The sequence below is a fragment of the Cupressus sempervirens genome, chromosome 6 (genome assembly GCF_028749045.1).
Source record: "Cupressus sempervirens isolate cs-2001-9-10 chromosome 6, ASM2874904v1, whole genome shotgun sequence".
NCBI lineage: Eukaryota > Viridiplantae > Streptophyta > Pinopsida > Cupressales > Cupressaceae > Cupressus > Cupressus sempervirens.
In genome coordinates, this window is record NC_143123.1 from 491,461,216 (window position 1) to 491,479,307 (window position 18,092).

Below are 18,092 nucleotides of genomic sequence, written 5' to 3' on the forward strand. Positions count from 1 at the left end.
GATATCTGAGATGAAATCTAGAGTCAATTGATTTTTGGAGGTGTGATGGTGGCGATTTAGAAAAAATAATTACAGAGGTGATTTTCAAATAGTGATATCTCCCTCACATGAACTCCTTTTTCCAAGAATTTTTTTTTTTTTTTTTTGAGGTAGAATTTTGTGACCTACACATTGGTGTAGGATGTTTAAGATCTCTATTCCTGAATTTTTTGCAGATTGCAAATCCCAATTTTTGCAACTTCAAAGGCTCAACTTGGGCTCATCTAGACACATATTCATGTTCCTTTTTTTTCAAGTGCTTAATTTTTCATCTACTTTCTAGATATGCAATTAGGTTATAGGCTTGTGTGGACAGAAATGCCACTTCCAAAATTAAGTCCCTTTTTGCATTGTATTGCTTTGATAAAACTTCAAAATTGTTGTACATCTAAGCTACATTGCTAATTACCAAATTTGAACTCCAAAAGGAGGTTGTAAATAGCAAAATTAGAAGCCCACTTTTGTCCATTTTGACAAGTGGCCTATTGTAAATGTACTACATATAAAGTGCCAAAAGCATCATATTTGGGGGGGTTCTTTGATTGAGTGAAAAGAGGGTGTGTGTGTCTTGTGTTCTTGTGTCTCTCTTTCTCTCTTGTGCTTGTTTAATTCTTTGCACCATGGGTTCACCTAAAACTCCACTTTTAACTTCACACAATTATACTACATGGAAAGATATTGTATGGAGTAGACCAATGGAAAAAGGTTTAAATCTATATGTTGATGGTACAATATTAAAACCCATTGATGCTGCTACACAAGTTGATTGGCAAGTTAAAGACAATCGGGCTTTAAGAATTATTAGGAGTTGTGTTAATAGAGATCTCTTCTTCCACATTTCTAGCTTTAAGGATGCAAAGGGTGCTTGGGAAAAACTTGAAGGTTTGTATGGTAAGGTGGATGAGGAAAAGGGATTCCAAACTAAGGATGATCTACTTCTATTGGATCCTAAGAATTTTGACACAATTTAAGACTATGTCAACAAAGCCAATGAATTGAGGGCACTACATAAAGATTGTGGTAATCCCATGAAGGATGATAGATTGTTTTATCACATCCTAAAGAGGTTGCCTTCAGAGTATGCATCTTTTGTTTTGAGTTACAACACTCTCAAGTTGACCATGGGAAGTGCCTTCACTAAGCCTTCATTTGATGCATTTGAGAAATGTTGATGTTGGAACAATCCAAATTGATAGATATGGGAATTCTCAAGTCATCCAAGTCTTTAGTATTGGTGGCTAGTAATGAGAACCAAAATCAAGGTGGAAAAAGTTTTACCAACAGCAAGAAAAAGCAGTGGAAGCCAAAATCACAATCAAAGACACAACAATATTCCTCCTCGCAACAAGGCAATTCTTCTTCCAACAAAAAAGGAAACAACAATAAGAAGGATAAATTATTTTTTGCATACTACAAGAAACCAAATCATGATGAGCATCATTGCAAGACTAAGAGAATAGATAAGTTGGAAAACTTACTTAGGAAGAACAAAATCAATGTGCCATATGCTTCCAAGTATTCAAATCCATCCACTTCATAGGGAAAAGGGCAAGCATTTATTGCAAGTTCAAGTTCTTCATGGGAATGGATTCTTGACTTAGGTGCCTCATATCATATGGGTTCTTCAAAAGGACACTTTTCTTCATTGAAGCAGTCTAAGGTACCTCACATCTTTGTAGGGAATCATACACAAGTGGAAGTTGAAGGGAAAGGACAAGTTGAGATTGAAAATGGAGAGTTCAAAGATGTTCTCTATGTTCCTAACCTTAGCACTAATCTCCTTTCAATTTACCACATCACTCACTATGGAGGTGGTAATAAAGTTGAGTTCCTTCCTAATTCAGCAATGGTGTGAAATCTTAAAGATGATTTCTTGGTTGTAGTGGGTAAAGTCAAACATGAAAGACACAAGGCTTTATTCTTTCTCCCACTTTGTGCCTAATTCTCCTTCACATTCCTTGTTAATACAATCATAATCACAAAGTAAATTATGGCATGAGCAGTATGGTCATCTTGCCTTCCACTATCTTCATCAACTTAGTTCAAAAAATATGGTCAAAGGTCTATCTCCAATCAACTTTTCTAAGGGTGAATGTTCAACTTGTTCAATGGATATGCATCTAGAAGAAAAGTATGACAAAGGGAAGTCTTTGAAAGCATCATTTGTTCTTGAATTGGTTCACATGGTTCTAGTAGGCCCCTTTTTAGTAACATTAGTTAGCAAGGGTTGCTATGTCCTCACTTTCATTGATGAATTTTCACACTACACATGGGTCTAATTTCTTAATCACAAGAATGAAGTGTGTGATAATTTTCTAGCCCTCAAAGAGTCATGTTGAGAAGCAATCATGTAAAACTATCAAGGTTCTTTGCATGGACAATGAAAGTAGATATGTGAACTCGAGACTTAGAGACTTTTGTGAACTTTAGGGTATTGATCTTTAGAGTAGCATTTAGTGCACAAAAGACAAGTGTTGTAGCAATGAGGATTAGAACTCTTAAGTCAATAGCAAATTGCATGATTCAAGCTAAGTCTCTTGATCTATCACTTGAAGTAGAAGCTATAAGTAGTGCCAATCACATCCTTAATAGGTCTTCTCATAATGTCTTAGATGGAATGACTCCTTTTGAGGCAATGTGCAGAAGAAAATTAGTTGTGAAACACTTCAAAGTTTTTGGTTGTCTAGCATGGGCACACACATCTTTAAGGGAATGCAAGGCACCACCACCAAGACCTTGTACTTTTATTGGATATGATGAAAGTGTTAAGGCATACAAACTTATTGATCCTAAGACTCGTGAGGTATTCATAGAGAGGAATGTTCACTTTGAGGAAAGTTCACCTAGCTTATCCTCTAATCCTCTCCATACTTCATACATTATGGAAACTAATAGTGACAACAGTGATAGTGGTTCAACAGGTTCACTTATGGGGAATCATTTTGATAGATGCAGGATGAGGTCACAACATCAAAAAATTTCACATGCATACATTGTTATAGTGATAGGTCCATGTAATTTAGTATATTTGGGTACACCTCATCTTCTAGTTATAGAATCAGGGGATGACTACATAACAGATATTTCAAGTTTGTTTGTGGAGTCATACATAGCAGATTTGGAAGACATCATTGATGATATACATCTTCTCTTTGATGAAGAAGATCCTTCTTCAGTTGTTGTGAGGGAACACTCTAACCCTCTTGTCCATTCTCTACATGATCAATCTTACCAGGTTGATATTATTGTGGATCCTTATGTACAATAGTTACAAGAGGTCTCTTTATCATTCAAGGAGATAATTGGTTCTCTAGGATATGTTCTACATCAATCCTTTCTAGATCTGACCATGTTCTTTTCAGTAGTGTTGGAAGGGGTGACCGCCAATATCAACATAGGGAGAGTTGAGAAGTTTTAAAAAACACCATTCATCTTCAGGATTCTTTCTACAAATTGGGAAAGCATCTCATATGTACCTATGACATAGTTTCTTCCTAAAGGGAGGAACATTATTCAGCAGTCATGGATCAGCTTCTACATTTTTTGTGGGGGGGCGAGGGGAGTGGTAGGGGTGGGGTGGGGTGGGGTGGCGTGTGGAATACCTTGTCTCCTTTCTTCTTCTTATCTCTTATGGGGGATACTTTTTCCTCTTATGGGGTTTTGTCCTTCTGATACTTCTCAATTTTATATACTTGATGTATGTTGTAATGGGGGGGTCTTAATTACTCCATCCATCCATGCATCTTTTTTTTTCATCTTTCTTTTTGGGGGAGGGTTTTTCCCATGAGGTTTTCCCTCTTTCTCCATTTTCAAAGAGATTGCATTACTTTTTTACATGGGTACCTAACATGGCCTAGTAGTCAAGACTCATCATGCATCTTCATTATATATTTCATAAGCTTAAGTACATTCCCCTAAGTTGCACTTAAGGGGGGGTGTTAGTATAAATAATTAATTATTATTACACTTTACTTAAGTTTACTTAGTTTAATGCATTATTTTATTATTTATTAGGTTAGACACCTAGGAGTATGTGTACTCATATGAGTTGTCTTGTTGACAACACATGAGCTCATTAGCATGTCATTTTAGTGCACTGTGTCTACAACATAGGAGTTTGCATATTTATCTAAGTTTTCATGTAGACAACATAGTTGTTCACACTCTAATTAAGCACATGGTGTCTACAATATCTTTTTACATGACATGCCTATGTTAAGCTTATCCTCTCATCATTGCACTAACTTCTGTGCTCAATGGAGGATAATCCACTCTTAGTGGACATGTGCTTAGTTGTGAGCCTTATCACTTTGCTAACTCCTAGTGAGTCTAGAGGCCTTTATATATAGATTCAAGTGCCAAGTAAGTAGTGCATGTTGAGTCATTCAAATGTTGAGTGATAGTATTGAAATCACTGTTAGTGCTAAGCACTAGGGACTTTAGATGGTAAGTGGCATAGTTTTGACATAGTTGTTTGTATTGGCACAAACTACTATGTAAACCATTTTTGGGCTGAATTAAGGAAAGAATTATGATTTTTTTGATAAGGATGAATCTTATATGTAAATCCCTGTGTTTCATGAACATTAGAGCAACAAATAGAATAATGTCTTAAGGCTAAGCCATCATTTGAGAAATTTATCTATTCACACTTAAATGCAGTTGAGATTGCATCTTATGGAATTTGTGCCCTTCTCAGCATATTTGAAAGGATTCATTCATGGAAGAATAACTTCAAGAGTCTAAAGACAAGATTTGGTGATTGTATGACACAACTATCATCCTGATGCAAAGGTATAGATCCAAAATTTTGACTTGTAAATAAGTTTTGACATCTTTCTCATTGATGTCAAAGGGGGAGAAAAGGTATCAAAATTGTATAGATAAGTAATAAATATATATAAGGAGAGATTAGTCAAAGGTGGAGTAATGTAATATATCTAGGATTTAAAATGAAAGATTATTGATATAATGATCCACAGTTTTGTAGTTTTGAAATTTTTGTCAAGGTCAATTTTGTATTAAAAAAATTGAAATTTTGAAGTGATAAGTTTCTTCTTGGAACAACCAATTTTCCCTCATGTTGCCATCAATGCAAAAGGGGGAGATTGTTGAAAATTTGGATAAGGAAATCAACTAACCTTTTCATTTATGGAAACATGATTTCACTATGAACATGGCAGATCGTGAAAATAAAGTTAAGGCAGTTGTAATTAGAAAATTATCTAAGTATCATGGACTTTATCTAGCATAGCAGATAGAATTTGTATTAGGGAGCTTCACTAGTTAAACATTGATACCTATGCAATTAGGTATGTAATTTATAGAGTGTCATGATGATGTGGCTAAGTGCATGAGTTAGTATAGAAAGACTTATGGTCAATTTACTAGGCATATAGTGTACAAGAAAGAACATAACATGATAGAGAACTATGAATTACAAGTTAAAGAATTATTTTGCATATGAAATAATTATTTTACTAATTAGGGATGACATCCTAGATGTTAACCCTAAGTTAGCAAGAGTTATTTTTGTATTTTTCCAAGCGTGTGAAAGCTTGAACACTGACATGGTATTTTTGTTAAAGTGCAAGGTTTAAAGGAAATATCATGATATACGAACTTATGTAAGCATTGTATGTAATATGCAAACTTATGTGAAGATTGTGTAGATGTTATGCAAACCAAATGTGATGCAAAATCTAATGTATGATCAAAGGTGTGGAAAGAGCTACAAAAGAATTAGTTATTGAAGATATTAGTAGTGAAAGAGGTTTTTCTATCCATCTCTTATTGTATCATAGAACTATATTGTATATTACATATTTGGGCATTAGGCTCATATTGCATACATTGTAATCATAATACCAACTCCTGATAGGGTTGAAGCAACTCCTAACAAGGTTAAGGCTTTTAATAGGGCCTAGTCCTTTAACAATGACCATGACACTATATGATGGTGGTGTTATGGGAGTGATGGTTATCTATCATAACAGGCCATCGCAATTGTAGGCTTGCTGAATTATTAAAAGAATTGGCAACAAACATTGAATAATTATTCCTAGATTCCCCATGAGGACATCACAAAGAGGCTCAAAGTTAGTATGATGCTCTAGGGAAGCAAGAGAAGGATATGTTCTTGGATGCAACATGTTTCTTCATTGGAGAAAGAAGAAGTGTGGCCATTGCAACATGGGACACTAAGTTTTATAGAACACTTGGTTGGGGAACACTTTTCAACAGATGTCTTGTTGAGGAGGATGAATATGGTCAGATAAGAATGCACAATCACTTGAGGGACATGGGGAGGGACATTGCAAATGGATAGCTTCCATACTACATTTGGTATCCAAAGAAGGTTATCGAGGTGAATTCAACGTCTTCTTTTATTGATTTATTAGTCATAGAATGGTTCCACCTTTGGTCTCAAGATATTCCTCCTCAATAGGTGAAGACAATTCCTTCTTTTTATGTCTTCAATAATCATGGATAGGGCATCCAGCTTCTCCAGTTATAATGAGCTCTAAAATATTTCTTATGTTTACTTTGATAATTCAAGAAGCAATATGAGTTGGAGGAATAAGAATAGATTAACACAATTATTTTTCATGCAATCATAGGTTAATGTTGAGTTTCACTTGGTGTCAAGAATAGTTTAATATTCTCTACTAATTAAGGCCAACCATGTGAAGGTGGAAGCTCATTTGGCCCCACCCACCCCCCAACATCTAAATTCCTTGTTAACATCTAAAATCCATTCCTTCCATTAATAAATTTTCCATTAACATCATACCATTGATTTGATAAACTTGTGAATGCAACTCTAAATTGAGAATTTATGGTGACTACGTTTGTTACGGATGGACAATAGGGGGAGCTGAAAAACCCACCATGTTTACATTTATTTAATATGTCTATGCAAACCTCTAATAAAAATGCAAACCTATTGGGTTTTTTCAGCTCCACCTGATGTCATATGTATATGAATTGAGATTGCATATTGAACTATGGTGTCCTTTTGCATTGCCTAAAACCAAGAGATTCACATAGTTATTTTTCTTGAAATCATAGGTTGATGTTGAGCTTCACTTGGCTTCAAGAATATATTAATATTCTCTACTAATTAGTGCTAACCATCTAAAGGTGGAAGCTCATTTGGCCCCACCTCCCCTAATATCTAGATTCCCTATTAACATCTAAAATATTTAAGAAAGGATCAATCTTTAAAGTACCTAGAACGTCCTCATCACCTCGTGCTACTCTCAAAAAAAGTACCATTTGTTATAAATTGGGGAATGTGCTTCATGCATAGCATTAAGTAATGCATCTACATATTGTTGCCTAACTTTAAGTCACCCATTTTTTTTGGCAATATTGGTCATATCAAGTTAGTCTAGTCAGTCTTGAGTCTAGGTCTAAGTCATTATAGGTAGGTAGTCTTTTTCAAGTTCCCCTTCAAATTGCTTTCTTCTTTTCAAGCTAGGTGGGTTATTTGGAAGTCCTGTCATGATGGGTAGGTGATAGATCCCAACCTGGCTAAGATAATATGCTCCTATTGATGATTTTTTCAATAGAAGAATGATGATTGTGAATCATGATCTCCAAGAATTTGCAAGGAATCAAAGGAAAGTTTTCAGGTGACTCTTTACACTATGCTAGAAACAGGACTGAGACTATACCCTGACATTGGTGCATCATATTTCTTATCAAGACTTCCAAGATTCTTAGGTGAACATGTGGGTCTGACTGGCATGAGATTGGATGGAGTGAAATTAGTCACTTGTAGTCTTGCAACTCATTTTGTGCATTCTACGGGGTTGTAATTATTGGAAGAAGCTTTAGCCAAAGTGGAGAAACCAAATTCGAATCTTTTTAATTTTGTGATTGATGGATTTTTAGATAAAATATGTGTGAAAAATGGGTGCACATGGGTTGAGATAAGTGGAGATCCAAGTCCGAGAGCAAAGAGAGGACATTGATGTAATAAGACTTGATGATGATGATGGATAAAAATGACATATGCTTTGAGTGGCCTCAACCACAGGACCTTAGAGATCCATCAAAAATTTAGAAGGAGGATCCTCATAAGACCTTACAACGTGAAAGTTTCATTTCTTTTGGGAGATTTGAGAATGATTCTCTAGCATGGGGAAAATGGTCTTTCTTTTCACAAAATAGATACCTAGAAGAAGTGGAATATTTTCTACTCCGGGGTTAGTTATTTAGAAGAAAGCTTATTTTGAAGCTCATTTCGAGAAAATTGCAGCTAAAAAGGCTCTGGAACAGCAGGCTCAGTTGGAGTCTTAATCAGGGATTGGAAGTAATTATAATGAAGATGGCATGATTGATCATAGTTATAATGAAGAACAATATCTAGAAGAGTCACCAGATCAAAATGATGAAGACATCACATTTTCTCATTCAGTTGATTCCGATAATTCATCTCACCATACAGATACAGAAGAAGGGAGTTTTATTATAGTTGATCCAAAGAGTGGCATATCAGTTGGTCAAATAGAGGACCCAAGTCAATATATACCTCTAGCAATGAACGGTTCTAAGCAAGAACATGTGTATTCACAGGTAGTTGCTTCAAACAATAACCTAGAAATGGAAAATGGCAAAGAACTTTCTACTCTTGAAAGGGATTCAGAGGTGGATAATTTCAATATGATGGATGTTGACAGCACAAATCAAAGAAAAGACGAGCAAGAACAAAGACATAGTTCAGAATCAGCACAATCAGAGAATAAGGTCGCCAAAGAAGCAGAGGAAAATGAGGTGGCATCTAACCATGCCTTAACAGATTCTCAAAAGCAAGAGCAAAATGAAAAATCTACTAAGAAGATTACTACTAAGTCATGGGAGTAATGGAAGTCTGTGACTAGCACAAGACGGTGGGCTTTGAATCATGGTGGGCTTGGTAGGCAAGTAATCCTAGACTGTGATCAGAGGGGTTCAAACATATATCGCTGAAAATCTATTTGGTAATGGTGCAAATTCAAAATATCTATGTACACATGCTTATCAAGCTCGATAAAAGACTCTTTTAGACCATACATTCAACCACTCTGACCGAATACCTGTATGAACAACGTATCCCCAAATAAGACATGCCTGCCAATCGCCTTGAAACTGTTGACAATGAACCCAGTTTGGATCGTTTCTCCAGCAAGCATCGATTTCATTCATTATTTTACCACTATGTGCTTTATATTGACATTGATGTTCATCATGGGGATGGTGTTGAGGAGGCCTTCTACACTACAGACCAAGTGATGACTGTATCTTTTCACAAATTCGGGGATTATTTTCTTGGAACAGGCCACATTGAGGATGTGGACATGGGAAAGGGAAATACTATGCCTTGAATGTCCCTTTGAATAGTGGAATTGATGATGAAAGCTACAAGAATCTCTTCAGGCCAATTATTTAGAAGGTGATGGAAGTATATTAGCCACATGTAGTTGTGCTACAATGTGGAGCAAACTCTCTTTCAGGTGATAGATTAGGGGTCTTCAATTTATCAGTTAGAGGACATGCCGATTCTGTACATTTTCTTCGTTCATTCAATGTACCACTAATGTTGGTTGGTGGTGGTGGTTACAACATTCATAATGTTGCACGTTGCTGGTGTTATGAGACTGCTATTGCTGTAGGTGTCAAGCCTGAGAATAAGTTGCCTTATAATGAATATCATGAATATTTCAGGCCAGACTATAAACTTTATGTAGCTCCAGCTAACATGCCAAATGAGAATAATGCAAATGATTTAGAGAAAATGAAAAATGCATTGCTAGAATAGCTGAGCAAAATACAACATGCTCCCAGTTTACCATTTCAAGAAAGGCCACCAAATACAGAATTTCCTGAAGAAGAAGAAGAGGAGATGGAATGACAGTCAAATTGTCAAATCTGGGATGGGGAATTTTTAAATTAGGATAGGTCATATGAAGAGACAAAGTCATTTTTGGCTCCTTTTGTTTGTAGTTTCGAAAGTATTAGTCTCCAGTCTTTTCAAATTCTGAAATTTGAAACACTTGGCATTCTCATGAAGGTCGTATGTTGTAATCTCTATATATACTATTGGAAAAGTAAATGCAGGGGTCGGCAAAATTGTTGGCATGAAGAGAGGTTTTAGAGACAATCATACTTGGTGTCAATTCTTTACTGTCTGTGTGGTTCTTTTTCTGCATACAATCAGAGAGCTAGAGTAGGGAGAGGGGCACATTTAATTTCTGTAATTTTCATTTCTTGCATTTGGGGGCTTTTCTATTCCACTTTTGTAATAGATTTGATACTGAGTTGTAAGTAATAATGATCAAAGCATCATTATTTTCTATGTTCATAATAAAGAGAGATCTTTTGTTAAATCAGAGAGTTTAAAAGGGGTTTTTCTGATTATTCGCAATCAAAGAGTTGCTTTAATCAATTTTGGGCATTATCTTATACCTTATAATTGGATAACAAATGTGTTGTGGATAAGAGGTGTTTGTAGCCATTTCTATTACAGGAACCAAAATAGATGACCTTCTGTTCTAATTTCATTTACATTGCATTTGCATTTGCATTTATTGAATTCATATTGCATCACCAATGCCGAGGAGTCATAAGATGTGTGAGTTCTCAAAGTTGGATAGGTTTAGGATCTAAATTTTGCCTGAGTTAATCTTGCCTAGGATTCACTTGGTTTTCCTCTTTCATTCTTGGGTTAAGAACGCACCCAGTTAGTTTAGGCAATAAAACAAATTCATTGCATATCATTTCATAAGGGAGTTGTACCTTCCAATTCAAAGGAAATCTATCAATCTCATGATAGATTATCCAACTATTGGCATCTAATTTTTCTTTCAGATTTGGGCATTTTGAGAGTTTATTTAAAAGGACAATCTATTTACCAACACATATGAAGTTCTATCAAATTGGAAAACTATATTTGATCCTGCTAGTTGGGAACAATTGATTGCTCATTTTATCATACCTAATATGATGAAAGTTATATAGGAATTTGTAATCAACCCATATAATCATAAACTAGACCAATTTAACTAGGTTATGTCTTAGGCATGTGTTATTCTCATTTATCATATGGTTGCAATGTTAGAGAAAACATTTTTTCCAAAGTGGCAATAGGTTTTGTATCATTGGCTTTGTTCACGTCCTAATTTTAATGAAGTAAAAAAGTGGTTTTTAGAGTGGAAAGGACTATTTCTCCTTAAGCTTCTTGCTAATGAGAGGATAAGAAGTTAGCTAAATGTAGCCCTTGAAATGATAAATCAAGTTGTAGAGGGTATGCCTATGGAACAACCTAGGATAGAGAGAATGTAAGTTATCTTAGAGAGATAGAGAAATGCCAATTTGAGGCACTTTAGCAACAACAATATATTCTCAATAGCAAGCCTCAGCTTCCATGAGCATTGAGATTTGCCTGAATAATTCCATGGGTGCACCTCATTTGAGTTTGAAGGAAGTGATTGAAACATATGCACAAGAACATGACATCCAATTTTTCCCTAAAGTGGGATGCACACATGATGGTCTTTACGTTTATTGCTTTGGAACTCTCAGTATCTATCTAGATTCTATAAAACAACAAGTGCTTGCATAATCTAAAGATAGATGGGTGATTGCATCATTGGAGCAACTAGTTGAGATTGTATGTGATCAAACTGGAGGAAATCATTGATAAACCAAACATATAATAAAGAGGAAACTTGAAAACTTGAATGTTGAGATGTTGAAGTGAAAGCTATCGAGAATCGCATACCTATGCCAGAGTTACAACACAATGTGAAATTTATTTTAGATATAAATAAATAAAATAAAAAATAAGACATAAATCATTCTCCATTTGTTTTGATTGTAGAGATTTGTGCATGAAAGAGGGCGGAGAGCTTCAAACAAGGGTGGAGAGCTTTAAGTGTTGGTGGAGAACTCTAAGCTCTGAACATTGGTGGAGATTTCATTGTCATGTCCTTGTGATCACTGTATTTCATTATGATGCCCTTCTGATCTCTACATTTCATTTCTATGTCCTTGGTGGAGATCAATGGAGATCTAGGATTTCATTGTTGTGCCCTTGTGATCATTGCATTTCATTGTCATGCCCTTGTGATTGCTACATTTCATTGTCATGCCCTTTTGATCTCTGTGTCCTTGCTCTGTGATTTTCTTCAAGGGGAGAAGAGGTACCTATGTAAATGTTCTTTTCTTTTCCTTCTAAACATGCATCTCTTTATATTTCCCCCAATAGGTGATTAGAGAATCTTCTCTTTATGTATATGTATGTATAGATATACGTACATACACACACATGTGTGTGTCTATCTATGTATGTATTTATATATAGAGAAGCTTCTATTTATGTATGCGTATGTATATATACATATAGACACACACACACACACACACACACACACACACACATATACATCTCTACATTTCATTTTCGTACCCTTGTGATCTCTGCATCTCGTTGGCATGCCCTTGTGATCTTTGTATATGTATGTATATATGATTATAGGAGGAACATGGTTGATGAGTGGGGTGTTTTCTTCAATTTTTGTGTGTGCTTGCATGTGCAATCATGCCTAGCTTTATCTTAATTTATGGAAAAAGAGTTAATTGTTAGAAATAATAGTCCACCAATATAATTGAAAGTGGGGGGGGGTGAATTAGTTATCCAACTAAAATATTTATCAACCTTAATTAATCTTAACCATGTAGCCAAAGTAAACAACATAACAAGATCTTCTATTTATGAATTCAATAGGTGATCTAGAATAATGTATCTACTTAAATGCTAGGTCAGATCCTTTATTCTTTATATGGTCTCTTCACCTTCCTCTTATTTAATTCACCACATTTATCCACTTCCACTACTTGGTAGCATCATCTTCTATGTCACTTCTCTTCACTCATTCTTTTCTTCTCATGCACATCCTCTGATTTCTTATCGATCCATCATTATATTGAAATTTTGTAGCTTCCTCTATACTTGGCATCCATTATGTATCCAACTGTTAGTAATGTATTCAATAGTTGATCTAGAATAATGCATCTACTTAAATGCTAGGTTGGATCCTTTATTTTTTATGTAGTCTCTTCACGTTCCTCTTATTTAATTCACCACAATCCACTTCCACTACTTGGTAGCATTTTCTTCTATGTCACTACTCTTTGCTCATTCTTTTCTTCTCATGCACATCCTTTGATTTCTTATCAATCCATCATTATATAGAAATGTTGTAGCTTCCTCTATACTTGGCCTAATTAGGCTTTACATGCTTCTGGAATGCTTAGATAATCAAATATATGATCTATATTCATTCTCACTTACTAATAAATACTTGTGTTATTTTCATTGGTTTACACAAGTTTCCTTGGGATCCATAAAATCATTTTTCAATCCCAATAAATCTTACCAAACTTCTTCCTTGATCTTCGTAAACTATTTCCCTTCTCAATAGAATTCAATTACATAGTATTTTGTGACTTTACAAACTTTTATGTTTTCTCTATGTAACTCAGTAACCTCTATTGATCTTCTTGGTTAATATACTTCTACTCAATAACTATTGTGCTTGGTTGACATATTACTTTCTTGATACTATATCCATTTGGTAGTCAATCTACTTGGTAAACTTTATTGCTAAGTACACTATTATGTGCTCGGTAACCATTCACCAACCAATGCTGACTTATCTTCTCCTTCTTTACCAACTGATTTTGCATGCTTTTAATGACCTATCTATGCTCTTCACTAGTTCCTTAGTTATTAACATACCTTCTCATTAATGACAACATAAATACATTTAGAAGTAACAAGAACAATAGAATGATTGATCCATAAGAAATATCTACTTAACTTAGCTTGATTCAAATGACATGTATGCTCATAAATCAATTTGCAACTTGCTCAGTTCTCCTCAACTCTACAACTCATATTTGACTACTTCTATGTTTGAATCTCATTGGCTTCAACACTTCTATGCACTATATGTTTTGGCTCCTTGGCTTCACTCAACACACTTTACTTCAATTCTTGATACCTTCACCCATTCTTCTGACCTTCTCTCTTGTGATTGCAATCAACCTAACACTTGTGTATTCTAGCTTCTCAAAATGTCTGATTCCACTTGTCCAAAAATGATTGACTATATACAATTCTTACTCAATCTCCTTCAAACCTTAATTTGAGAATTCAAAATTTGAATTATCCAAGGTCCTTGTCATGCGTGTACTGATGTTTGTAGCATGCACCATTTTTGCAAGATCGCTATGTCAAGTGTACTTTTCCATCATAGGAAGTCACAAATTTCTTGTGACTTCGATTTTCTTGCTAGGAAGAATTCAAATTTAAATTCTCTCGCCCATCTTCTCATTAGATCTCAATGTGATAGCTCCTTTTGCATTGTCCAAGGCGTCAGATGAGTTATACCTAGCCTAGTAATGTGTCTAGTCACATGTTTCTTTCCTCTATTTATTGACCTCGATGACACCTTTTCATCATGTTTGGCATCAACCAATCTTTACTTCATGTTCACTAGTCTTGACTTGTCCATGATGTTTGACTTATACTTAGCCCACTTTGTCTAAGTGACTATGGAGAACACTTGTCTTCACTTGTCCTCCTTTCTCCTTACTCAAGTCCTTTTCAAATTGGTATGCATTAGTGTCCTTGTCTCACTTGTTTCCTTTCCCATATTGATTAACACTTCAATTCTTCATTGACATCAATAATAACACTACTATAACACATCTTACCAGTGAGCTCCATCGGCCTCATAACTTGACTCTTTTGATAGTTATACCAACATATTGTTTTCTATTATATTAAGTATCAAGACATTTAGGGCTATTTCTCTTTTTATTGGGGTATCATGACTATGATCTTACATTGATGTAGATATGTCAAATCACACTAAGGATGTTGTTTTGTTACAACTTCACATTGGACTATTAATACCACATTTTGAATAAGTATTTAATGTACCCACCCTTTCAAAGTTGTTTTATCATTGCTATCTTCAAAATGAAGGAGTTATGCCCTCACTCTTTGTACATATATCATGGCTTATGGCATTATCTTGCTTATATGTAACATCTTATTCAATATGTAATTTCACAATTTATCTTGTATTATTGCACTCCCCTAGTCAATTCAATTGTATTAGAAGATATTGTGCTTAGTCTCTCTTTTTTGTTGCATTGTGTAGACTTGTCCCTTATTATAGCCTCATGATTTTTCTTTTTTCTTTATGCTTTATTTTAATGTAGGATTGTGGTTATACATATATTCTAATGCCTTTTATACATCCATAAATGTTGCTAACCCTTAAATATCACATAACCACTTTCTTGCTCATGCTATGAGAAACATTCCTAATCATTGATAGTATCTTCAACCTATGTTGTGACATGATGTGTGTTTTATAATAATTTCCCTATGATTAAACACTTATAATTACAAAATTAGATGCTTCTAAATTGTATTTATTTTCCTAAATTACTTATCCTCTTCCAATAATTCTTGTATTGAATATGGGTTATACAACTAATTGTCAAGGGCGTAGAGCATAACTCACTATTTTTTAAATATATTTAAGTATATAGATAGATGTATGAACCTATAGAAACACATCTTATTAAGAATGTAAATACAAAAGGAGAATGCAAATGAGTATATCATTATATAAACCACATGCCAATATCCTTTTTTGATCTAAATATATGCATTACATGCATAATTATGAACGCTTTTCATATCCTAAAATATGTGAACATTTTGAAATCTTCACATTCACCTTATAGAGTGAAAGCAAAGTCGAATAGAGAAATTAACACACCATGCTATTTCTCATTTAATTTTGAGCTTATAATAAGAAAAGTGTTTTGAAAAATAAATATTGAAAAATGATGTCATATTGTGTAATGTAGAATCCCTCGTCTTATTTTTCTCTCACTTAACATATTACTAAAGTAAAGCATCCTTAATTATATGTTAACACTATTGGATAATATCCATGCACATCTTCCATTTAGACCTATATCTTTTTCTGTGTGGAATTCAGTTGAAGTTCATGAGATTGTCCTCGTGATTACAATGACATTCAAACCAAATTCAAACATTAACCGATCAAATTCATGTAGAAACTTTATAAATTGACTACAAAATTAAAAGAAAAAGAAGCCTCGAGATCGAAAAAGTGGTGACAAATATTCTCTCCTCAACCCGTTTCACACTCATTAACAGCTCACCGTGTGGATTAAACCATGTTACTTTATAAAAAAGCAAAGATGACAGTAGTGTTTTGGCCCCCACTCTATATTCTACCCTCAACGTGCTTGACAACCATTGTTTCCTTCATCGTGCATCTCTCATCTATTACGTTTCCTCTCCCTTTTCTTTCGCCTCTTCTCTTACTTATTAACTGCACAACCACCATTTCCTTAACCTCCTTTGTTTCTCTAAGTTGTTAAACTCCTCATTTCAAGATTTCCTTAATTTGGTTCTAAAACCAGAGAGCCCATAATCTCCATTTTTCTTCTCTACCCACAAAGCTCTGAAAAGATTTCATTGCATATTTGTAAGAAATACAAGCCATGGGGAACTGCATACAATCTAGGGTTTGTGCAGAAACAGGAGAGCAGATGATAAAAGTAATGAGAATGGATGGAACAATAGCGGAATACATTCCTCCTCTTCAAGTGAAAGATCTTCTTATGGAAAGTGATCTTTTCATGGATCATGTGATTGTTCATTCAGAGAATGCTGATCTTGTTCTTCCCCGTGACCATAAATTGGAGGGAGGAAATCTTTATTATCTTATTGCTTCTCATAGTAAAGGGCATAAATCTTTTTCATCACAGAACGATAGGGCTCATGGGCCAGGCAAGGTAGGAGAAGTAAAGGCAGAGAATGGCATTAGGCTCAAAATTGTGCTGTCAAAACAGGAGCTGAAGGCTCTGCTTTCAGATGGTTGTGGGAAGGAGAAATTGGTGGAGCAGATTCTTATGAAGCAGCTCCAATCCAGCATTCAGCAACAAGATTTTGATGTTGCAAGCAGAAGATGGAGACCCTCTTTGCAGAAAATTCCAGAGATCAATTAGAAAAAGAATGAAAGTTGGTGCATTTTTGTAAATGTATATAAATATTTTGAAGTGGGTTTCTTGGGATTAGATTTGATAAATGAAGCCCCTCTTCTGTAACAGTTTTGTTGATGATTTTGGTGGAATGAATCCCTTTTTTTCTAACTGTCTTGTGGAAAGAAACTTTAATGTATAAATTGTTCAATGTTATTGTTTATCTAACCAGATTGGATCCATGAAATGCTGTTTGCTTGATGCTTAGATGATTTTGATGTAGTGGATTCTCTCTTTTGCGATGAGACTTCTATGTTAATATCTGTATAATCAGATTGAATCCATCAAACTGTTTGATGCTTAGATGATTTTGATGAAAGGGATCTTCTTTTTTCTCCTGAAATGCTCAGTGCTATTATCAATTTAACCTGATTGAATCCACGAGCTTGTTTGTTTGACTGTGTGATGATATTTATGGAATGAATCATGTTTCTGTAACAGTTTTTGAGAAAGAAACTATTATAGATAAATACTCAATGCTAATATATGTGTAACCAGATAGAACCCATGAAAGACTCTTTGTTTGATGCTTACATGATTGTCATGGAATGAATCTTCATTAAGGGTTTAGTCGAAAGAATCTTTTATATAGAAATACTTGATATTAATATATAGAATCTACAAAAGACTTGGTTTCATGTTTAGATGATTTTTAGGGAATGAATCCTCCTTTTGTAACAGTTTCATTGAATGATATAGAAGATGTATATGAATCTCCAGATGTCTTCCTGATGACTGTAATTGATACTCAATGCTGATATCTGTATAATCAGCTTGAATCCATGACAGGCTCTTTGTTTGATGTTAAGATGATTTTGAGGGAATGTATCCTTTGTTTGTAACAGTTTAAAAACAATAAGTATTGTGCATAAATACTCAACGCTAATATCTATTTGGCCAGATTGAAT

At 34.7% G+C, this 18,092-nt stretch overlaps 1 protein-coding gene and 1 pseudogene across 1 annotated transcript; both read left to right on the top strand.

The window, feature by feature from the left end:
- Positions 1–9,152: 9,152 nt before the first annotated feature.
- Positions 9,153–9,937, top strand: LOC149553175 (histone deacetylase 6 pseudogene; annotated as a pseudogene).
- Positions 9,938–16,644: 6,707 nt separating this feature from the next.
- On the top strand, positions 16,645–17,151 carry LOC149553176 (uncharacterized). Its single transcript, XM_089790299.1, has one exon. The coding sequence runs from the start codon at positions 16,645–16,647 to the stop codon at positions 17,149–17,151; it is 507 nt and encodes a 168-aa protein (XP_089646425.1).
- Positions 17,152–18,092: the final 941 nt, after the last annotated feature.